This window comes from Malaya genurostris, chromosome 2 (assembly GCF_030247185.1).
Source record: "Malaya genurostris strain Urasoe2022 chromosome 2, Malgen_1.1, whole genome shotgun sequence".
Lineage (NCBI taxonomy): Eukaryota > Metazoa > Arthropoda > Insecta > Diptera > Culicidae > Malaya > Malaya genurostris.
In genome coordinates, this window is record NC_080571.1 from 283,310,669 (window position 1) to 283,335,487 (window position 24,819).

A 24,819-nucleotide genomic window follows, 5' to 3' on the forward strand; every position below is an offset into this window, starting at 1 on the left:
CAAAATTTAAAATTTTTATCCAATTATGACTTCCAATTCTGGAATTACAGGGCGTTTTTTTTTTTGTTAAATGGTCATTTTCCCATACAAAATATCATACAAATTTTAAACGGACGGGCGCGAAAATATAGTTTCACCGATCGAGCTAATCACCCCGATTCTGTATTTCATTCGAATCGGATTATTGCGTTCGAATACGAAATTTTGCATTCTGTATCTCGATCGAGTTCAAATTTTACATACAAAAGCATCACTCGATCGATTTGCAAATTTTGACATTCGATCTAAATAATCCGCTTCGAACGAAATACAGAATCGGGGTGAATATTTTTCATAGTTCTTAAGGGACCCAGAAGAAACACGAAAAGTTTGGTGGAGCTGGAAAATAAACCTTTACATCTTTTTCCCATACAACTTTGTCCCATCCTAATGTACACGATCATTCTCTTCACATAATGGAAAGCAGTTTGTTGAAAATGCTTTGTTGTCCTTAAGGTGAAATCTGCAGATTCATAAAAAATTCATCCAATTTCTTTTATCATGATGTGCAATTTGTCGAAACCCAAATGAAACTTTTTATATTGAGAAAATTCGAACAAAACACACAAACACATTAGAAGACATTTCGGTTCGAAAATGTTATGTTTATATTCATTTATTTTACCCGGCTTTAACCAAGTTGCGGTCTTTCATCGAGTTTTTCAAAAATGTCTTCCATGATACCGTTAAAAATTGATATTGATTTAAATGTGAAGTTTAGCAGTCTGTCAAAACTGACATCCTCGACAAATTCATCAAAGTTCGAAAATTTTGAATGGAATTACACATCTTTATTATCTCATATCCAAAATCACAAATTCTCGATAAGGTCGAGTTCCTGGCTTCGGGTCTTCGCCAAACGCAGAAATTCAAAATTCACGGATCACGGATCACTGAAACCTTTTGGTGTTCCCACTGCTCTACCCTCACAATCCCGTCGATTTCTAACATACACCAAAAACGCCCCAAGACCAAAGCATTTCCTCCTCCATGCTTCACCGTGCCTTCACAACACACGAACTTTCTGCTTTCAATGTAACATCTTGAATGTAGAATTTTTCGTCCAGATAATCGTTTTCGAGAGCTCTAGGAGCTTTTTCTTCAAGCTCCTTAAGTTATTTGAATTTGTTTAGCTTTGGTGTTTTCGATCGACTTTGCTATTCAACTTTAGCGAAGGAGATTAGTTTAACTGGGAACAAATGGCTGGAGCCGTTCTCGTATCCGTTTCGCACTTCCTTTTTCTGTCCGGGCAATTCATAGCTGATCCGAAAGTTTTAATTTCGGTAAAAATTTTCCAACCGCTGCCTAGCTGCAGCTTCTGATCCACAGCCCGATGCGATTCACCAGTGAATAACAATTTTCTAAACAGTATCTGCACTTTGGAACAAACGACCTGTGAAGTAAAACGACAGAATTTTTTTTTTCACACTGTAATTTATTGGTACTTGTTAAAATGTGTGTTACAAAAATAGATGCTTGTTTAATTCTATATGACACCATTTGCAGTGTATAACCGTCGGTTTACTGGAAAACAATCAAATTCATAAGCTGATTTTTGTTTTGTGGTATCTTTTTATTTTCATGTGCGAAGGATTTCACCGTAGATTTTCAACACAGCGTTAGTGTTAAAGCACGTTGCATACCAATACTATGGTGCTATGTTTGTAACATTTGGGTGTGTCAATCACTAGTTGTCGAAAAAGTATCCTCTGTCCAACGTGTATCGTATCTTATTTGTATATTTGGGTTTGTTGTACTTAGCATTACCATTCTATGAGGTAATTTATAATGTTAGGGATTTTTTTTGTTGTTTTTTTCTTTCGTTTTGCAATATTTTTTTGTAGTTTTTTACTCACGCATTTATGCAGAAACTTAAAACGCATAACCCAACTAACTTTAATTTACAATACAACTAAAACAAACCTATTCGAACAGCAATATGTAAATCGTTCCTAACTGAATCGAATCTAAAGTTGAACCAAACCAGCATTACCAAATAAATAGTACGATCTCATAATGCATAAAAAACATATTCCAAAACCGAAGGACGAAATCAAAAGATTACTCCTGCTTCAGGGCACCCAGTTCCTCGAGTAGTTCCTGCAAACCCTCGGGGAACCGACCGGCATCGACTTCCAGTGCCCAGTAGTGAAGTTTCTCCAGCTCACGGCGTAACTCGTACACTGCCTTCTCGCGGTCACTGACTAGTTCCTCCAGATACTGATAGCGCAGCTTTTTGCGAGCTCTGCACTCCCGGGCACTCTGTCTGCTGCGTTCTGCGCGAGAAAAAAAAAGAGTTAACAACTTAGCGTTGGTTCATTTGATTGTTATGATTATGGCAATTACGAAGGGAGTGTGTGTGTGTGTGTGTGTGTGTGTGTGTGTGTGTGTGTGTGTGTGTGTGTGTGTGTGTGTGTGTGTGTGTGTGTGTGTGTGTGTGTGTGTGTGTGTGTGTGTGTGTGTGAACTTACCGAGCTTTGCCTTCATATCGACCCGCTCCGTTGATGCTTTGCGGCCTGGTTTACGTCCCCGCTTGCCGCTTTCCTTCCTTTCCTGATGGTACCGAAAAAAGAACAAGAAAAGAAAAAATTAATCGTGAATGGTAATGTTTGTAGCTCTGCCCAACCCTTTGCCGTTGTCTTTGGCTTAGGAGCTGAACGGTATCATGAGTAAGTGCAGTGAAACTACAACGAAAAAAAAAGTGCATAATGCATAAAAACTGCACAAATTGCGCTTAGTTCCGCGTTGTTTGGACTGCTTTCTTTGGAAGTAAAAACGAATCGATTACACAATACTGCATTGTAACCGAATAGAAAACTCTGATCGGACCGCTTTTTAGGTAATAATTACACTATTAAACTATCACGTTTTTTGTTCTAGTTCATGATAAGAGCCTCCAGTAGCGAAGCTATTAGGAACTGTTTAAATATAAATCAATGAAGAGGAGAGTGGTATCGTACTTCACATCACAACATGAAGTTTGTTAGTAGCAAATGCTCACGCGTTTACGTCGTTATGATTGAATAATTAGCCTATCAATACCAGCAAGCATTTTAGCTGTGACAGGCCCTTGAAATTCCCAGAATCATCTTTAAATGCATCGTTTCTGACACTCAAGTAGACAGTAATTCTCTAGAAAAAATCTCCGCGCTCGAAAAATTTTACGATTTTCATACGATAAATCTAACATCAGCATCGTTTAAATGGTATGCGTGCTCAGAACACGTTTTCATTCAAGTCTACTTGTGCTATTCACTTCGATTCGGCACAAAAACGAAATTATCTCGCGAATATTCTCGTTCCACGATTCATTACGACTTTCACCGTGTCTGTTTTTTTCTTCTAAACAACAATGTACCAATCCACTAGCCTTGATTTGATGGTTTCCTGATTTTAATCGCGATCATTAGTCCCCACTGATTTCTTCAAACGTCACACATCAAAAATTAATTGCGCGGTTTTTGTTTTTCGAAGCCTGAAAAAACAGTTTAAAACGCATTCTTTAGATCAGTGATGCGAACGGTACCGGTAAAGTACATTTCTTTCCCTACATTCTACACACTCTGAGTGCTACCGCCTGCTACAACTGCTGGTAGATACATTTACTCTAGAGAGTGTACCAGCGACGATGAGAACGGTTAAGGTAAAAATATATTTTGTTCTGCTTCATTCTACTCTTTCTTAGGTTTACAGCACTCTACAGTAGGCTGGGCGATACATTTGCTCATAGCTACCGCCGCTTTTAAAAATGTAATATAGCTTTCTACCGCCGTCGAAAAAAAGTATTCTACCGCTGTACTTTACATTGTTCGCTCAAAATGGTAGCGCACGTGTTTACGTTGAACGTTAACAAATGATTATTATTTAATATATAAACATTATGTGTTGACGATTTTTTTTATTTCTCAAGACCAGATTATATTTTATTTAAATAGTAGATCGTTTGATATGCTTGATAATCTTCCCGAATGGTGTAATGAATTATTTGTTTTCAAGACCCTTTTTAAATGAAGAATTCAATGCTTTGCTGCGTTGAAACGTACTGATTAGATTTTAGCAGATGAAAAAGTAAACAAAGAGAAACAATTTACTTTTGTGACCTTATGAAATGGTTACGTCGACTTGTCAATTTTTTCCCTTCATTAGCAGTGAATGTTGTTGTTCCTGAAATCGTATTTTTTCCAAATCGATTCGTGATCGTGAAAAATGACTGATTCATCGAAAATAAAGCGTTTTTATCGGGACATAGCCAATGATTGTTATAAGTGTGAAGATGATTATATAATTTGTAACATCGATTCTACTCAAATCTGCACGTACAAAAAATTAAGAAGTAGTTATGATCCCGGAAATTTTGTTGAGCATTTACGAAATGTGCATCCGGAAAAGGCTCTGGAATACGGACTACTGAAGCAAGGATATGCACCAGAAAAGAAAAGGAAAATTCTTAAAACATCAATAGCACTCGACAGACAAGCTGTGGTTGAATCTTTGGTAAAAATGGTATCACTTCATCACTTGCCCCTATGCGCCGTTGAATGGGAAGGTTTTCGAGAACTGCTAGATCCAATTTGCGAAGCACTTAAATTTAAAATCAATCGAGACAATATCTCTTGTCATATTGAACAATGCGCAACAAATATTAGGGAAAAAATTGCAGCTGAAATGCAAGGTCGATTAATATGCATTAAAGTCGACTCTGCGACCCGATGTGGCCGTCATGTAGTGGGCATAAATACGCAATTTAATAAAGATGGTACTGTGATTATTAGAACCCTATTATTTTATTTTTTGCCAAAGTAGTATAAGCATATAAATGATTTGTTTTGTAGCAATGATGGAAGTTAAATGTCGCCAGACTGGTAAATTCCTAAAGTCAAAAATCGATGATGTACTGAAGATGTACGGAGTCGCACAAGTCATTCCTATTGTGTATTTCGATGAAGTTTGAGCTTTCCATACAAAAAACATCACTTGTTCGAAATGCAGAATCACATTTTTACATTCAATCAAAACATTTCGAAATGCGGAAAATGGAAATTTTTCACTCAATCTAAAAACTTTAATTTAATTTATATTTATATTCATTTATATAACGGTTAAAATTATTTCACACCGGAGAACGATTAAATTATTATTTCCGAACGAAGGGCCCTTCTATTTGATTCGAAGACTGCGAGAAGCGATCTAACCATCTCAAAGATATCGATGTTAGATTCATTTGAAATCTTTTGTGACCATTACTTTTTAGGCTTCCCGAATAGGTAAACGGTAACCAGTATAGCCGAGTTCAGTTTACTTGTCCAACCAACAAGCCCTTAAATCATTCATTGACTAGTCACACGTGCGAAGTCATCTTCAAAATAATGAACGAAATAGGCAATGTGCAGCGCCTACCGTAAAGTACATTTTCTATCGCACTCATGTACACTTTTCTACAACGGCAAAGTACTTTTTTTCTACCGCCACGAGCTACTTTTTTTGTGGTACAGTAGCGCGAACAAGGAGGCAGTAAAATGTGGAAAAATATAATTTCTACCTACTTCGAACGGCTATGATTCCAGCCGTAGTTTTTTACGCGTTACTGCTTCGCACGGCTACTGTAATAGAATTTTAGTTTGGATGCATCAACGCGGTACAGTAAGAAAAATAAAAAAATGTAGATGTGGGTAAGCAGACTACAGTAATAAAAATGGGAGGCAGTTTGCATCCTTGCTTTAGATATACCTCTTTGAAAGTTGGAAAAGTAGTTCATAAATTGGTTCGATCGCATGCAAAAGTATATTTATCTTCTTGGCGAATAGTTTTTAAAACAAAGCCATTTTCGGTAAAAAAAACCTTGGTTTTGCCTTTCTCTATAGAAAGGTATTAGAATTGCTGGAAAAACCGACTTTCGAACGGAGCCTCGGAGACCCATAGTGTTATATACCATTCGACTCAGTTCGACGAGATCGGAAAATGTCTGTGTGTGTATGTGTGTGTGCACTTTTAGAAGATATCTGAACGCGCTCAATTTTCTCAGAGATGGCTGAACCGATCTTAACAAACTTGGGCTCGTTTGAAAGCTACTGTCGGGCCATTGATCAAGTTCGTTTGTACCTTTTTCCCGTCATTTAGACTATTATTTGTCAGATGAATTATTTTAACAAGTAAACAAATAAATGTATTTATCTACTTGGCGAATAGTTTTAAAAACAAAACCATTTTCGGTAAAAAAAAACCTTTTTTTTTTAAATTTATTATCAGAAAATTTATCGAACACCCGTCGAATCACACACATTTAATAAGTTCAGAAAAATTTTTCATGTTTAAGTTTATGCCAAGAATTACGGATTTCAAATTAAAATAAATTTCTAAAAAAAAAGTTACAGTACAGTTCCGAAAATTTACAGGAAACATTGTCCACCTCAATAATTTTATGAACGATAATCGATTTCAATCGTCAGATAAAGACCACTCGGATTAACTTAAGAAATTGGCAGATTATGAATTGCTAGCACAACAATCGGCTGGATAGGTTATGGCCTCGGTATTTTGGCATATGCGCGGTGTAATATTGATCGACTATTTTGAGAAAGGTAATATCATTAACACTGAATATTACATAGCGTTATTGGAGCGTTTGAAGTCATGTGGCAAAGAAAACAATTTTTGTTCATCAAGACAACGCACCGTGTCACAAGTCAATCAAAACAATGGTAAAACTACTTGAATTGAACTTAAAATTTATTTATTTATTTATTTACTAATATACATAATCAACAGACAAAATATGGTCCTAATGATTATTTCTAAGTATATTTAAAAAACTAGTTTGAATTCGACTGCGCGGGACATGGAAATCGAAACCCGTCGAAACAGCATTGAAAGAACGTTGCAATCCAATGATGGCGCCATTGATTCCATAATTAGTGCGGCGTAAAGGCATTCTGAGGAGGTTGTTGTTGCGAAGAGCTCGTGCGCGAACATTTATGTTTATTTGACAAAGAAGTGCTGAACAATCGACATTGTTCAACAAAACGTCGGCGATTAGCAATGCACGGGACAGATCACGTCGCACCTTCAGTGTATCGAGTCCGATAAGCAGTCCGCGGCTTTCATAACTCGGCAACTGATGAGGATTATTCCATGGTAACTGGCGAAGAGCGAAACGAACAAATCTGCGCTGTATTGATTCGATTCTGATATTCCCATTATGGTAAAGCGGGTTCCATACCGCCGAACAATATTCGAGCGTTGAACGTACAAGCGAGCAGTAGAGAGACTTCAAACAGTAGATATCTGTGAAGTGCTTAGCAGTTCTCATTACAAATCCCAGGCAACGTGAAGCTTTTGCAACAATGTACGAGATATGTTGCTTGTAGTTCAGTTGTTCGTCAAGAAAAACCCCAAGGTCCTTGACACATGTAACTCTATCTATCGTAGATCCTCGGAGACAATAGTCGAAACGTATAGGTGTTCTTTTCCGTGTGAACGTAATGATCGAGCATTTACTGGTATTTAATGTCATTCGATTAATCTCGCACCACTCCGAAAAAATTTCTAGTTGACTCTGGAGGGAAATGGCATCCTCAGTTGTCTTAATAATTTTGAATAACTTAAGGTCGTCGGCAAATGATAATCGTGGGACACTCAGTAAAAAGTTCACGTCATTGAAGTACAGGAGGAAAATCAGTGGTCCGAGATGACTGCCTTGTGGAATGCCAGAAAAAGCATAAAAATCATTAGATAGATCATCACCGATCTTAACCGCCAACCGTCGATTGCAGAGGTACGATTCAGTCCACTGAAGAATACAGGAACCGAAACCCAGTCGGTCCAGTTTGGCGATAGTAATAGCGTGATTTATTTTGTCAAAAGCAGCGGAGAGGTCCGTATATAAAACGTCGTAAAGCTTAATAGATTAGTAGCAGTTGAGCGTTTCGGCATGAATCCGTGCTGAGTTTCTACGATATACTGCTTACAGTGATTGAAAATAGGTTCCAGAACAACCAGTTCGAACAGCTTAGGAATTGCACTAAGTAAGGTAATGCCGCGATAGTTGTCGATATTCTTCCTGTCTCCTTTTTTGTGCACTGGGAACATATAAGAAGATTTCCAAACAACAGGAAATACTCCAGTCGTGAGTGACTGTTGAAACAGTTGACATAAGGGTGTTGCAATACCGCTGGAACATTTCTTCAAGACGACAGCGGGGAGTGTGTCAAATATGAAATTTGAATTTCGAGTTATTTGTGGTTATATTACTGGAAATTTTATCACAAATTGCTGATCATATCTCCGACGACGTGTAAAAAATTATGATAATACGTCGAATAAAACAAAAAAATGTTCACGATAAAAACCACTCGTTCAGAGGGTAAATTTAGAAAAGGCGCCCCATAATAATGTTCCATCGGTGACGGGTGTAGCGTGACATCGACTAACCATGCCTTTTACCAGACCCTGTCAGCTCGGAGCGACATCAATCTTCAGTTCAGCAACGCCATCGCACGGCATCACATTCAACATATCATGTCAATTGTATGGGTGCGCAGCCCTGCTATTTTGGCGCGCACGAATTTGACATTTCTCTCCCCTACTTCTATGTATGAGATTCGATGCGGACTCACCTGAGGGCGACATGCTCGAAAAAAAGGATGTTGCCAATGATTTGTTCGGGAAATGTGAGAGCTGGATATCTTGTTAATATGATGTCTTTGCTTTTACTCAGCCCACCTGGGTTCGATTCTCAACCCCGCACATAGGGTTAGAAAGTTTTTCTGACCCGAAGTGGCAAATGACCTTAAGGTTAAAGCCTCTATAATCGAAAAAAAACATTCCGTAGTAATGGGAATTGACTTCAATCTGTTGCGATCAGGGCTTGTATTGTGAATCCTCAAACGAACAAAGCAACAAAAAAACATCTGCTGTGAACACTTTGCTTGACATAGCTGAATGAGAGACCTATATTAGAGAGAAACTAAATGCGTGAGAGCATATGCTACTAAGCAGATCAATTCCCTTGCCTATAGTAAATTGCCTGTGCTTTAAGTCTCAGTTAACACATGAACTAAGCAATCCATGGCAATGTAATGAAATGTAGGATTCGCTCTCGTTAGAATTGTATAAGAAAGAAGGCCTTGCTTCACGACGTGCTACATGACGCGAAGCAAAGTCAAATAGGCAATGTTTACGGTGTTTTCACAGTGTAGGTTTACAGAAATCATTTTTAAACATAATGTTCGCATTCTAAGACCAAATTTGATCACATTTCAAACATACTTTAAACATTTTATAGCAGAAATTTTGCATTTGAGCCCATTTTCAGAACGATCCAGTTGTTTCTTGGGAGTTTACACTGTGTAAATATCCTAGAAACATTAAAAGCAATGTTCTTTAAATTATTATTCACCGGAACTGAAAGTTATGAATCTAGTTTCTTCATAGGCATCTTCAATATGAGAACCATTCATCAAATGCTAACCTCGTGAAGCATAAGTCTCAGATAGCGGGCATATTCATGAACTAATGAACGAACGAAGCAGCTTTCCTTGCTTGGGTTGCGCTGTGAATTCTATCTGAAATACGAATTGAAAATTTGCAAGCCCTGGTAGCGATACTGTAAGTATCGAGACCTAAAGTATCGATACTAACAGTTTCGCTCTGATGTGATATCGATACAAAAAATACCCGATTCTCGAAAGAAAGTATCGATACTTCAAAGTATCGGTATCGGACATCAATAAGTGGCAGCCAGCTTAATCTAGGGGAACTTTAGAAGGCCGCTGTGCCTATATTTGTGCTTTCAAAGCAAAATCTTTCTGTTTCAACAGACTTCGCTGCCGATTTTAGTGTACAGTATCATTACATGGCTAATTTTATGATCCTACTGACACTAATGGCGTTTTTCATTGAAAAACACTGGTGGCGTGGATTGCTCTGATTTTGCACTTTCGAGCAGAAATTGCAATGAAACACCGTCAGAATGTTGCATTTCTGCTCGAAAGTGCAAAACCAGAGCAATCCACGCCACCAGTGTTTTTCAATGAAAAACGGCATAAGAGTCCTCCCAGGTCGGGGCTCGAACATACGACAACTGGCTTGTAAGACCAGCTTATTTATTTATTTATTTACTAATATACATAATCAACAGACAAAATATGGTCCTAATGATTATTTCTAAGTATATTTAAAAAAACTAGTTTTAATTCGACTGCGCGGGACATGGAAATCGAAACACGATTTCACTCGCGATATCCCACATCCACCGTATTCGCCAGATTTGACTCCCAGCAACTACTGGCTGTTCGCAGATCTGAAAAAATGCTCACCGGTAAGAAATTCCGCACGTATGAAGAGGTTATCGCTGAAACTGAGGCCTATTCTGAGGCAAAAGATAAATCGTTGTACAAAAGTGGTATTGAAATGTTAGAGCGGTGCTGGAATGATTGCGTTACTTTTGATGGAGATTACGTTGATGAATGAAATCAATTTTGAACCAAAAAACGTGCTTAATCCACCTTGCAGTGAGATGATCCGCATGTGTTTTTTGCATCAATATTTTTCGGTGTTTCAGTTTTCATGACATTATCCTAATGTCAGTCGTTTTAAGTGGCAATTTGAGATTTTAATTACTCATTACTCTGTAATGTCGAAACTGCAAATCGGATCGAATTTAAATCTAAAAGTGTAACAATCGATTAAACATTCCATGATATGTCGAAGTAATTTCCACTTTAGAGTTTACGGTAATTTAGGGTACTTCCAGAGCCGGTATTCAGGAACCAGCATAATCCCAAACCGATTCGTATGGCCATATAACGAATAAATTGCAATATTTTTGAGTCCAACTTTAAAGCTTTTCGGGATTGTCATCTCCTATATCGCTTTGAGTTTTAAAAATTCATCATCCTACAATTCCAGAATCGGAAGTCAGAATTGGATAAAATAGAATTTATTTTAATTTGAATTTTTGTTTCTGAAATTCGTTTTTGCTTTTTTGAGAAAACGATTGAGCTTTGAGAAACGATTCGATACTGGAACCGGAATTCGAAATTCGGTGTAGCCGAAGTCAGACAAATTCACCTGAGTAGCTGTATAGTTTTCATTTGTTTCAAAATGTTTGAAAATCAGTGAAGACATCTTTGAGAAATCGTAGTGCGAATTAAATTTTTGGGTGCCTTTCGAAACGAAAACTGAATACAACCAAAAATGAAATAAGTTTATTTGGTTATCGACTATCCAAATCTGCTATCCCGATAAACCTGATTAATTTATGTGAAATAGACATTTTTATACTAATCACCCTGTATCCCCGAAACCGGAAGTTGGATCTGACTGAAAAGCAAGATGTCTTATAGAATCTAAAGACTTTTTATTTGAATCTAGGATAATTCTTAGACTTCATTTGAATCTTAAAACGGTTCACCCATTTACGAGAAAAATGAGTTACACAATTTAAATTTCGTTTCACATGTCCTCCTGTAGCTCCGGAACCAGAGGTCGGAACCAAACGTAATTCTGGAACCTTGTTTGGGAGCATACGACTTTTCATATAAATCTGAGTTTGTAGAAAACGGTTGAGTCATCTCCGAGAAAATTGAGTGAAATTATTTGTCACGCATTTGCTGATCTCGACGAACTGATTCGAATGGTATATGGCTGTTATGTCCTTCCAGCATTTATTGCTGTAAGTAGTTTAAATCAATATAATTATGGTATTGCTTTCAACTCGAAAATGCTGCCATCATCTAGTTTATTTATGTCATATTCGAACAATTATGTTGCCAAAAACGAACCGTGCTAAAATCGGTCCAAGGCAAAATATGATGCTGTACACAGTCTTTTGGGTACTTAGAAACAAATGTATGTGACAGTATAAAAAATCGTGTTTTATGTTGCTCCCAAGCAATTCTTTGCCAGACAGCGCTCAAAACTTCTACTGCTAGAATAGGGGAAAAAGTCGCTTACACAGAAATTTTGATACATCCGTTAGAAATGGACGTATTTTAACAATCTATGGCTTGCTTGATAGGTATTACCGTGCGGAATCTAAGTCTGAAAATATATTCTGTTTTCAAGGTCAATTGTGACAGATACTTTCAAAAAACTGAAAATTTTGACATAAAACTTCGTATAACTCAAAAAGTAAACATCCGATCTCAAAACCATTCAATAGCGTTCAGGGTGACGGAGAGACCGTTCATTTGCGACTAGTTTGATCAAAATCGGTCCAACCATCTCTGAGATCTCGACCTCTTAGTTGACAACACACATACAGACACACACACATACACGGACATTTGCTCACTTCGTCGAGCTGAATCGACTGGTATAGAACATTCGGCCCTCCGGGCCTCAGAAAATTTTTCTAAAGTTTGAGCGAATTCTATACCTATTTTTTATATTTATAAAAAAGGTAAAAAAGGGCAATGTTCTCTTTGTTAGGCCCGGAACTTTTCAACCCATGTGTTAAGTGCTCACAGGTTCCTATCTCATGCCTCCCCGTGTGTCTATGATGACATTTGGTCAACAGAACGGCTGGGTGCTATCGCTTTCTGCGTTAGTAGCAGACACCATCTATTGAGACAATTAACTTGATATTTTGCCGCTTTCAATTTTTTTCGAAACGCCCTCCCCCCCCTCCCTCCCCTTTCCACCCCTTCGTAATTCCATTTACTACAATATTCACTTCTCTCTTTTTCTCTCCTTTTTTTCCTGCACTGCTATTATTCACCGCTCTCCGAGGGCCACTCTCTTTGATGTCCAGCATGCCGGACACCCGCCGAGTGTTTGTGACTTGGGGGTTTTCCCGCGGACCCTCACGGACAGCAGGATGCGGCCTTCAACGTCACCGTCCAGTCACTCTTGACTCTCGCCGGGAGTAATTTTACTTTAAGCCCTTAATACTATGCAGTATATTTGGATATTTGTAATCTGTTGATACAGAAAGATGAGGAGGTTTTATGCCTGCTGGAGATAGAGAGATTGTAAATTTCAGCTCCAGCGGGCTTTTCCCTGCTCCCAAATAAAATAAAATTGTAGAATATTGACCCTAAACTAAAGCTAAACCAATATTTTTATCCCACTTTTAGGGAAATCATTATTTAAAAAATCCTGAGGACGGCGCCTACTATTCTGAGCAACTTTTCTGAAGATAGTGTACCTCTAAAACCACGCTTTGAACGTGTTAACAATTAAGAGCGTGAAATTGGGCCTTTGAACTACTGTGCGCTAGGTGGATTAGGAAGAGATTTTTTTTTATTTAATAGCACAGTGCAGTGTTTCGGTTTGAATTGTGACAGACGATTTAAAAAAAATCGCCGATCGGCTTCACTAAATTTGCAGTAACATTTTCATAAATCGTTCGCACTACAAACGGACAACGGAGCTGCCGAAAATCGAACGAATGCAATTTCGAGCTGGTACTAGGTAAGCACTTCGAGTGTCACCGATAGTGCAACTGCAGCCGTGTAACGAGCATTCTACCAATACCTTAAAATAGCAGTTTAAGTTTTGCGCTCCACTCCGCCGCCGCCGCCGCAGTCAGCAGCCGTGTCGGTTGGAACATTCATGCATCGGTTTTGTATCGAGCACAGCATTTCTTCGGACATGCCATATTATACTGTTGCGTCGTGGATTTATGCTCTCGGCCGACCGAACGACCGGCCCACCCCGCGCCCACATGGCAGCACAATTGGCTTGCAGATTTTTGTACGGCGTAATATGTAATCGCCGTTTCCTTCGACTCACCCGCGAAAGAGGCGCAATTGAGAACGCCGGTTTGGAGCTGCTGCAAGAGGCAACCATAGCAACAGTGACACCAAAATTGGGTCAGGACTTGCTTCGGGAAGCCGTCCCCTCCCGGAGGGCAAACGATACTGACCTGTTGCTTATCAAGTGTGGAACCTCCGATGCGTAGATGACCTCACGCGTGAATGTGATGGTTGCTACTACGTCTCGAGATTAATCCGGTAAGGCTGGCCAAATTAATTCTACGGGAACCGCTACCGCTTCTTCTTCTTCTTCTTCCCCTTTCAGTCACGTACACACGCACAGCCACGGTTTCCTCACTCGTAAGACCTCTGGCGGAGCACGGATCGAACCCCGGGTAATCTGATCAGTGAACAACGGACACTGTCGACGGAGAGCGCCTCCCGGTATGATGTTACATTTGAAAGGTTTAAGACGCAACTGATTCATGTTCACTTGGCGACCAGTCCTTGGTGGGCCAGCCGAGACTCACATCAGAGCGCACCATTTCTCTCGCGTCGCTGTTGTGCATTGCATTGCGTCAGTGATGCCAATTTGGATTCGCTTTGGACTTATTTTGAATGACTGGATGGTTGCTAACTAAAAAAATATATCTCATAAGTGTCATGCCTTAACCTCTTTTGTTTTAGTTTCATATTCGATTCATCAGTGAACAGCAGTTCAAATTGAGTCACTAGTGAAACTTAGTAATTCAAGTTGATTTGCCATTCAAGCACAATTTGTGATCATTGTTTCACGAATAACGCAAAGAGAAAGTTCTGAAAGTATTTTAAAAATAGTAAAGTAGTAGGTTTTTAATTTTTCCTTCTCCGACTGGCAACACTAGTCGTACCTTCGCTCTATGCTCTCTCTCTCTCTCTCTCGCTAAACTCGCGTTCAGGTATGAATATTTCAGCGAATAGAAACAGCGCAATAAAAACTTCCACTGCACGCCTTCATACAGAGAGCCTGCTGTATGTTGATGTGGTCTTCACGGGTAAACGGTCTCGCGATCTCAGTCTGGCGTGGAGTAAATTTTACTACGCATTTGTTTTGCGTTGCCGGTGAATGGCGAGTTATCTTGCCCTTATGCCTGGTGCTGGCTATCTTCCAAACCTGGCCGGCAACAGGCGTCAATTGCGAATTCCGTTCTATTACAGGAATATATTATACTATATATGCACACGTGTTGTGTTAGGAGTTTTCAGTTTGGCTTAGATTAAAGAGAATTTATTTTGAAAAAAGGGACTAGCGTAAACATGGTATAGCGATCGCTCATAGAGCACGTAGACTCAGTGGTTCCCAAACTTTTTTGGTCAATTGCCCATTTTCGACACTTTAATATTTCCAATACCCACCAAGGCAAAAATTTTATAAATTTTTAGCATTCAACCTTTTCGCAATGATTTCACTTGATTTTCCAATGTGAAATAGAGAGAAACGAAGGAAAAACTGGATCTACCTCCAATAAAAAAAATTAGAGGGTTGTATTCAAGACACGTCCGAGCACAATAACATTAAAAATAAAATGTTTCTTGAGTTCCCATAATAAATACGAAAATAAAGATGATAATGATGATGATACACTAAACTAAAAACTTATTCAATTGACTAATTACAAACTTGCTCTAGTTTAGGCGCTTAGATTGTTAGTGAATGATAAAATTGACAATTAGATTCTTTCTTGATAATTGATTCTATTCAATTTTGATCCCTTTGCACAAATTTTTACATTGTTAAGTTTTTGAATAACGTCCTTTAACTAGAAGTCAATGTCCCGGGTTGGCGGTTCAATGCATAGGGCGCTGGCATCACAAACCAGTTGTCGTATGTTCGAGCCCCAACCTGGAAGGATTCGTAGTGTCAGTAGAATCGTAGCACTAGCCATGCAATGGTTCTGTACACTCTGAATCGGCTGCGAAGTCTGTTGAAACAGAAGGCAAATTCCACTACAGGAATGTAATACCAAGGCTTTGCTTTGCAATTATGATGAATTCAAAGTTACTTGAAAGCTCAATTTTAGATACAAACAACCTAAAGATTTAAACCTGAACAAATGAAACTTTTTTATTTCATGATAATAATTTTCGAGAAACGTACAAACTTATTAATTTTATAAACAGTTAATCGATCCAAGAGAAGATTTTATTTATTTTAACGAAAAATGTTGTACTCAGTAATAGTGTAATTTTATTAATCCTTCTTCAAAATCGTCGATAATCTTCGGAAAGTGTCGGTAAATAATATAGCAACAATACGAGGAAGAAAACATGTCGAACAATCCGCATAAAATATTTAGTTACTTACATTGATTTTCGCTTTGGCATATTAGGAATATACGGAATGGATACGCAACAAAATTCCGAAACTTTGTTCATATTGTAACTTGATGTTATTAACACATGAATGAACATTGTCATAGTTACAACGTGTGTAGCCATCAGACGCTTATTGTTTTGAAGCAAATAATAATTGAACTGAAACTCTCGGTTAACCAAATTCTACAAGGGTTCCTATTCAAACGATACATGTAAAATCGCAGGTAAACTTACCTTGAGCTTATCTTTGATACTATATGATATTGCATCTAATAGTTCTGTATATGTGAACCTGTGGAACTCATTTATACTACTAAACCGAGGAGACCGCTTTTAGAAGTTTCAGAATTTAATTTTGAATCTTTTGAAGCGTTCCTGGTGGGACAACAACTTGTTCAGTCACATTGTCACGTTTTGTTCGTATGGGAACTGAGATTTAAGTATGCAAACCGATCCATTGGCAAATTATAACATTTTTAAGTTTACAATATTGAAGCTTTGGAATCATTTAAATTAGGAAAATCCATAATAGGCATTTTTAATGGTAAAATCGACCAAAAATTTGTAAAATACATGGGATATTTCGAAAGAATCGATAAACACGCTGATAATACTCAAGCGAGCACGGTGTTGCGCAGACAACAGGAAATTTCACCAACGCATAATGCAAAAGCGACAATCCAGCAAGTGAACGCACATACAATCCAGTCATCAGCTCACTGGACAAGCTACTTGTTTCATTCACAGTCAAACATCAACTAGGCAAACAAATATTGTGCAGCATATATTTATAGATTTCTCTTCATACTACGCAGAACAATGCGGTGTTTTTTATGCATGACGCAAAGCCTCCTATGCCGAACAAGAAGTTGACGTCATTTTGTACAACAGGGATTGGTGGATGAAAATATAGGTCGACTCCAACTATTTTTTCAATAGTATGCTATTGAAATACTGAAACGACGTCGTCATACATGTTTAAGTTAAAAGTTTCCGAATCGATTGGTTGTTAAATTATATCAATTGATCAACAAATGACCGAGTTATTAACGTTCAAAAGTATGACACAAAAAGGTTACGCGACTATTTTTGAAACTTTTAATTGACACCCGGCCCCACATAGTGAAGAGTAAGGCATTTTTAATGCCAAAAAATAAAAGAAAATATTAAATCTACATTCAATCAAGCAACCCGTTATTTTCGTAACATTGCACAGTGGTCCAGAAAGGAAAATTAGCAAGAAACAATTCGATAATCCCACGACAAAAGGGCCTAACTGCAAATGACAGTTTCACTTTTTCTTCCACAGTGTATCCGAATGATTATATATTTGACATCTTACTTTACTCGCAAAACTTTGAAGTTAAAACCACAAGTTTTCGATTTTTAGTGGAAATTTTAAAAAAAATCACAGTTAGGGCATTAGCTGCACTTCGCGTACCCAGAAAATTTCGTCGAAGGATGTTTCAGAACATGATGAGTAATTTTATAATTGACTTAAATATGACGAATTTCGCGTTAAATCATATTCACAGTTGGCAGCCTTTTTCAGATTGGAATGAAACTTTCTGGACTTGTCCTACATGTCACATTGCATACTTTTTTTCTAAAATCGATCTAGACCGTCTTTCAAAAAGGGCTAAACTTTCTCAATCATTTTTTTTAAATAGTTCTTTTTTAAATAATTGACCAAAACTGACCCAGCCTACAAAAAGTATTATACTAGTGATTCCACAAAATCAGTTAAATTTTTCAATAAAAATACTAAACTTTCATATCGAAATGACTTTAAAAATTTAAAAACTACTTACAAATATGTATGTATGTGCACCTTGCATAAATTTGGAGATTGAAAAATAAGCTTTTTCCCCCTTCAAATTATCAAAATATGTACGGCTAGATAGCAAAAATCTGTTTCGTCCGAGACGTCAGTTTGGACATTAAACTTCAATGTAATAGCAAACAGAGATGTCTATCTCCTCTGTGTGACGAAGAGCAAGCAAAATTTCTCCCCTCGCACTGACAACTTCAACGAGAGCTCTTCTCTTTCGCATTTATACACCACTGTTGTGTAAAGTGTGCATGCATCATGAGTGCGTTTGTTTATTTCCTTCTACCTCTTCCACTGAATCGCACCAAAGGGCTAGAGCATTAGCTAATAAATTCTCTGAGGTGGATGCAGATACTTTCACAGAGGTGTACACGCCGGTGAGCACTCTGCTGTATGGTTTTCGTAGATGAAGCGTGGACACGCAAAATCAGCAAAATAAAACAATTTATCGTAAAATTTTCGGTTTTCCTTGCAAATTTTTCATGGCAAGGCCAGATCTACTCTCTATTAATTGAAGTTCACAGAAGTGTTCGCTCACCATCACGCGCCAGTGGTCACTTGGGTGTATTTAGACGAGAGAGCGTGTGAGCGATTCATGGGAAGAGAATGTGTTTCACTCGCGCCAGCTGCTTTAACCACAAGCACACACTCAAATGCTGTCTATTCGACACTGAGAATAAGTGCGCTTTCCTCTTTGTGCGGTGCTTCGTTTTTTGCATCCTCGGTGTGGCAAAAATCTGACTCTAGCGTGTATCACTCTGGTGGAATGCCATCTCTGATAGCAAAAAGTGTTTTGCAAATAGCATCAACTTTACGTCTGCCTAGCGGTTTATGTTGAACCGCCAGGTCGCGCTAACAGCTCAACATAAGCTGCTACGCACTGATCAATCAAAGACGAAACGTAAATAACTTTGATTACATTGTCTTTTTATCGAAAACTGAAGGTCATTATCATCCAAAAATTCAATGAATCTCAATTTAAAACGAGATTTCACAGTATCAGTAATAGACAAGAAAAAGTTTTAGTTAAACAACTTTTTTTTAAAGTTCCCGCCTTACAATAATACATGTACGGTTGGAAGGGAACATTATAACCTACCTTGGGACAAAGCTTCGTTGAATTCGAAAGAGGTGTTTTTTTTTGTAAATTGTCTTCAAATTTTGAAAATCGATTTTGTTCAGTGTAGGATTCAAATAAACGAATTTCGCACAAAATCGTATTCGAAGCAGGTAGCATATAGACTTTATAACAAAAAAGCCAATTTGCTCAAAAATTCCAAAATTGATCTAGACTATCTTTTGAAAAGGACTAAACATTTTGAACCAAATTTTGCAAATAATTAAAGTAGAAAAATGACAAATCCTAAAATAAATTGTGCTTCTGATTTTCTCAAAAGAAGTCTAAATTTCAAACGAAAATACTGATAAAATTACTAATCGAATTTTAAATTGAAAAAAATTTATCCTGAAAATTGGAAGTCAAATTACAAAAAAAAACGTAATTCTTCGTTGGAATTAAGTTTTGTGCCACCCTTCCAGGGCTGGGAAAATCTAGAAAAAAAAATCGTCAAATCGAGATCACTACCGAAGAAGATCACTACTAGTCTGATCTTTTTAAGATCCGTTGATCAGTTATCTTTAAATCCCATCGATCAGAATCGGTACTGATCTTCCGTCACACAAAATCGGTATTGATTTTAAACTAATATGATTCTTGATTCATGTAAGATCGACCATTGGATGATTCAATCAGCTTTGATCTTGGTGGAGAAAAATCACATATGATCAAGATCAGGCATGAATGCCAATTGATCTACGTCTGAAATCGTAGATCCCCTGCTGAGATTTGTGAAAATTAGTGACAACCGTAATCCTACAGGAATGTATAACTGAGGATAATTGTGTATCTTTGGGGAATGCTCCATTAACACTCATGTTGTTCATGCACTATTTAATTTATAGAAGTAACAGGAGCACAGGGTTTGAAAACAGCAGACACTGCGTTTGAATGACGCGTTTAAATTGCCGTAGCAAAACCTGCACTCCTGTTACTTCTGTATATGAAATTCAAGCTAAATAGGGTAAATTTATCGGCTGCATGACATGCTTTGTGATTGAACATGTTTTTTTATCATTATGATTATTAATCATAGAATGAATTTCAAATACATCAAGAAGTATGATATTCCGATGCGACCGACCAAACTCATTGAAATTCTGTTATTTTTTCTGCCATACTTCTAGTAGAGTGGCTATGATTTTTCTCAATCGCTGTGCAAGTGCAATTAAAACCAAACACTGGTAACAGACTTTCGTACCGGCGCCGTGATACACAATCGCAGTGCTGTGCTTTTTTAAATCCTTGCTTACCACCTATCATTACCTACCGATTGGTGCTCCCAAGTAGACCTGTGCGCGATCAAAATTTTCAACATTTCCTGGAAATATCGGTGGCGGAGTCGGCACGATTCAGCGTAATCAATTATAAACATATTATTAATTTTAATATTGATTCACACAGGACAATTTTTCTATTTTATTATTTTCTCTACCTACAATCAACGATCCTAATGTTTATGTGATCCATTAAAGCCATCGTAGTGAATAGAGATGGTAAATGATTTCGACTGCAGCGAATTAGAGGAGAAATTGAGATGAATATGAGTGTGATTATTTGGAGATCAGCAATAAATAGTATTGACTATTTAAATGAAAACTGTAAACAATTTTCCAAATTGATAAAATCGTTTTTTTCGGCTGATGTAATATAATCGGTGGCATTAATAAAATGTGGCGGCGCACAGGTCTACTAAGCTTATATAAATTGCCTAAAATTATCAGTGCATAACTTAAGTTCAACCGTTTGAAGCATCATCTTTCAATACTCATATTAGGCAAATTTATTAATTTCGCTAATTTACTCGCATTTTTGCTGATCGCAGAAAAAATCATTTCCAATCGAATCAGTAGTATTTTTTTTTGATTTAGATCTTTACTGATCTCAACTTAACATGATCATAATCATTTAAAAATTAAAACCACTTAGAGATCAGATCAGTTGTAATTTCGCAACGATGATTTTTTCCTTGGCTAAGATCACTTGTGATGAAATCAGCTATGATTTTTTTACGTATGAGATCAGTGATGTTAAGATCAGCAGTCAATTCGCTTTCACATCTCATCCAAGTTAGTCGATAAAACAAAACCGCTTAGGTTCGGAACGGAAGAAATCAAGTACAGTATTGTGTAGTGAACAATAGAACGACCTCGAAAATGAGTGAACCAAACGAAAAAAAGCTACAGCCGACACTAACGAATACAACTGTTGTAGACTTTAGGCAATGCAAAATTCGACCTTCGATACGAGAACTTGAAGGTTTGCTTAAGGAGCAAATGTATCTTGACATTAAACGTGTGCATTTACTTCAATACAATAAAACAAATAATGTTGTTTACATCCAGTTTTATAGAGTTGAATGCAATTCAATTCGCAAAAGACAATAATAATTTGCACTATGTGGAGCATGAAAACATTAAGTACAACATTCCAGTATATATGGAAGATAGTGCTATAGAAGTGCGTGTGAATGATCTTCCCTTAAGCGTCATCGATCCTTATATTCGCAAAACTATGTCCCAATACGATGAGATTCTCTCTATCGAAAAAGAAAAGTGGAAGAATTTTTTCCCCGGTATTCTAAATGGCGTACGTTTATTACACATACACTTGAAGAAGCCTATACCTTCTTATGTGATTTTCGGACCTATGACAATCAGATGGCCACATGTTAATATTACCAAAAAGCTGTTCACTACGGTAAGCCATGTGATAAACTGGACAAGTAGACAACCACACCAAAGGACAACGGTACTTTCTTCACACCAACCCCAAGCAACCCCAGCACATCTGTGACAGCCACCAACAACAATGAAGCATCCTCCCTAACGAAACCATCAGTATCCCCTATAGAACAAAGTACACCATCTGCAGCTAATAACCTACCCAAAGCATGTGAAAAAATAACGATTGTTTCGCCAATAACAGTGATGCTGAACCAACTAGATAACAGCGAAAGCGCCTCTCCTCCAAGGAAAAAAATTACAACACGATCCAGCAAAAAAAAAATATTTTTTACTGTAAAACGGCCGCGTTAAACTTAAGTGTAAAGGAGCCGAATAAAAAAAACTTTAAAAAATCAGCAGTGATCTTAGAACATCGATGGTTATTGATTTTCGGTGATTTTCCTAGGCCTGGCCTTGATTGTGGTTTGTAGAAAATCGTCTTACAACGGAAGGACACAACTACTGTTGAAAGCATTTGACAATTTGAAAATGGACAAAAATCGAAATAAAAGGAGTTTAAAAATAACCTTGAAGTTTGGAAGAAATCTGTTTTTTTTTCTAAATGACAATCGAAAATGTATTATTTTAACAAACAAAAGCGTAAGCTAAAATAACAAATCATTATAATTATTATTAAAAGTAAAATATCTGTTGTTTTGCAATTCCAAAAATTTTTTCTCTACGTGTATATGGAAATTAAAATCAAGTGTAATATCAAAAGATTTTAATATATTTTAATTTAAATGAGATTCGAAGTGATTTGCAATTGAGGTGTCGAACTATATACGGCGAATTGAAGTGTTGAACACTTCAGTATAACATGTCGATTTTTATCAGTGTATGCGACCACTTATCGAAAACAAGCATTCTGAAGCCTAATGCATTGTCTTTTTATCTCTTGATATTTTGTATATAAGAACACTCTGACTAGTGGTTCACGAGAGCGGAATTTTGTAATTCACCGGAGTAAAATAAACTTTGAACTAACTAACGATACTGAACCAAATTTTTTCATAGCTTTTGGAATCAAAAGCTTTTTCATTTGAAATATGCTGAACTTTTTGTTATCTTGTTGCTGGTAAATTTTAAGAATTACTTTCGGTAACAAGATACGAAATTATATATTACAGGGTCCGGCACTCGAAGTGTAACCAATTAAAAAGACCATAAATTCAGTTTGGAAAATTACTTTTACTTAATTCAAAGTACAAAATGTGCAAAAATAATACAAATTTCAGAATCAATTCACTTTTGCTCGATATGACCACCTTTTGCCTTGACTATGGCCTTGAGACGGTCAAAAAACGAATCGCAAGTTGCCGAATGTGACTTGCAGGTATTTAGGCCCACTCGCGGACAATAACTTTTTTCAGCGCCTCGAGACTGGTGTATCTTTTAGTTCGGACTTTGCTCTCCAAAATAGCCCAAAGAGAATAATCCATTGGATTCGCATCTGGTGAATTCGAGAGCCATTGTGTGGACGTGATGAAGTTCGGAACGTTGTTTTTCAGCCATTCTTGGTTCACTCGAGCTTTGTGAGACGGTGCCGAGTCCTGCTGAAACGTCCATGGTCTGCCACCGAAATGTTTGTCTGCCCACGGCTTCAAAGCAACCTCCAGAATACTTTCCCGATAATATGTCGCATTTACCTTGACGCCAGGCTCGATGAAAACGATTGGAGAGCGCCCATCTGCGGTTACAGCGGCCCAAACCATTATCTGTTGCGTGTGCTGCCTCCTGGTGGCCAATCGATGACTCAAATTCTCGTATGAACGGTCGGTCAAGTAAACCCTATCGTTTTGAGAGTTTACGAATTGCTCAATTGGAAAAATTTTCTCGTCAGAAAATACAATGTTCGGAAATTGACCGCTTTCGGCCAAACGAAGCAACTCCTTCGCTCTCTCAAGTCAAGATTTTTTTTTCGCGTTCACTTTTGGCAAAATGCTTTCTTGCGCTTGTAAACAATACAACTCCGAACTATCATTTAGCAAATTTCTAGAGAGCTGATGCCCGTGCGTCAGCTGCGCGAGCGGTCTGAAGTTGGTTACACTTCGAGTGCCGGACCCTGTACTTCCACTATATTTAGTATAAATGGACTACGCAGAATTTAAAAAAAAATGTGGAAGGGAAATCGAAAGCATTTTGCGAATTATATTGAAGAATTCTGCACTAATCATACTTTTGAAAATACTTCTTCTTGAACCTTTCTGTTAGAGTTTGAAACTATTCACACTCATAATCTAAGATGTTTCGCAATTTTCAAACTTGCAAGATATCTAGTCAAAACAAACAAAAAGAAAGGAACCAACTACGTCATCATATTAGTCAAACTTCAGTGCGCATGTAAGCTTCTACCAATACCGAATGAATCTATATAAACACATATAGAGCGCGTTAAATGAAAACAAGCTTTGAAATAATCCCTGCTTTTTATGCCAATCTCGTTCAGCTATTTCACAATCTATACAAAAAAAAATATCTGAATGAAATTCCACTATAAAACCGATTATTTCCTTTCGTTACACGTTCTAGAGAAAAATACTAATGACATGACCCAACTGGGGCAGTTTCCATCAATTTCTCGGTAGGCTGATTTGCGAAACCCGCGACTTAATGCGAGCCTGCTGGCGATCAAAACAAAAACAAACAACTCACGCTCGCCTTGCCAATCGCCATCTTTGTTGTGCTAAACGAAAAGGCGAGTCATATGTTCCCCACGCGTACAGAAGAGGAAATATTTTTCTGCATTTTTCGCACACTTACCGGCTGATTTTGCTCTTCCACCACGGTTAATTCGTCGTAGTCCATCATTGGCAATGTTTTCCACTAGTTTTTCCACAAATCCACGTAACTTTTCCCCACTTATATCGATTTTTTCAAGCAAGCTACAAACAAGCGAACACGGTTATGCTTTGTTTTGAGCAGTACAGTACAGTATAATAACAACAGCAGAGCAGAGTAACGAGCGACGGAAGAATGACGAAGTCGCTTGAATGGCGATGATAGCCGAGGTCGTGAAGAGACAGACACGAGTGTTTACGGATGCAAACGTGT

The 24,819-nt window shown here is 37.7% G+C and overlaps 1 protein-coding gene across 1 annotated transcript; it reads right to left on the reverse strand.

Moving 5' to 3' along the window:
* Nucleotides 1-1,453: 1,453 nt before the first annotated feature.
* Nucleotides 1,454-24,748, reverse strand: LOC131430337 (REPTOR-binding partner). Its single transcript, XM_058595232.1, has 3 exons — nucleotides 24,529-24,748; nucleotides 2,511-2,592; nucleotides 1,454-2,315 (listed from the first exon to the last, which is right to left on the reverse strand). The coding sequence occupies exons 1-3, from the start codon at nucleotides 24,574-24,576 to the stop codon at nucleotides 2,101-2,103; spliced, it is 345 nt and encodes a 114-aa protein (XP_058451215.1). The 5' UTR covers nucleotides 24,577-24,748; the 3' UTR covers nucleotides 1,454-2,100.
* Between the last annotated feature and the right edge of the window lie 71 nt (nucleotides 24,749-24,819).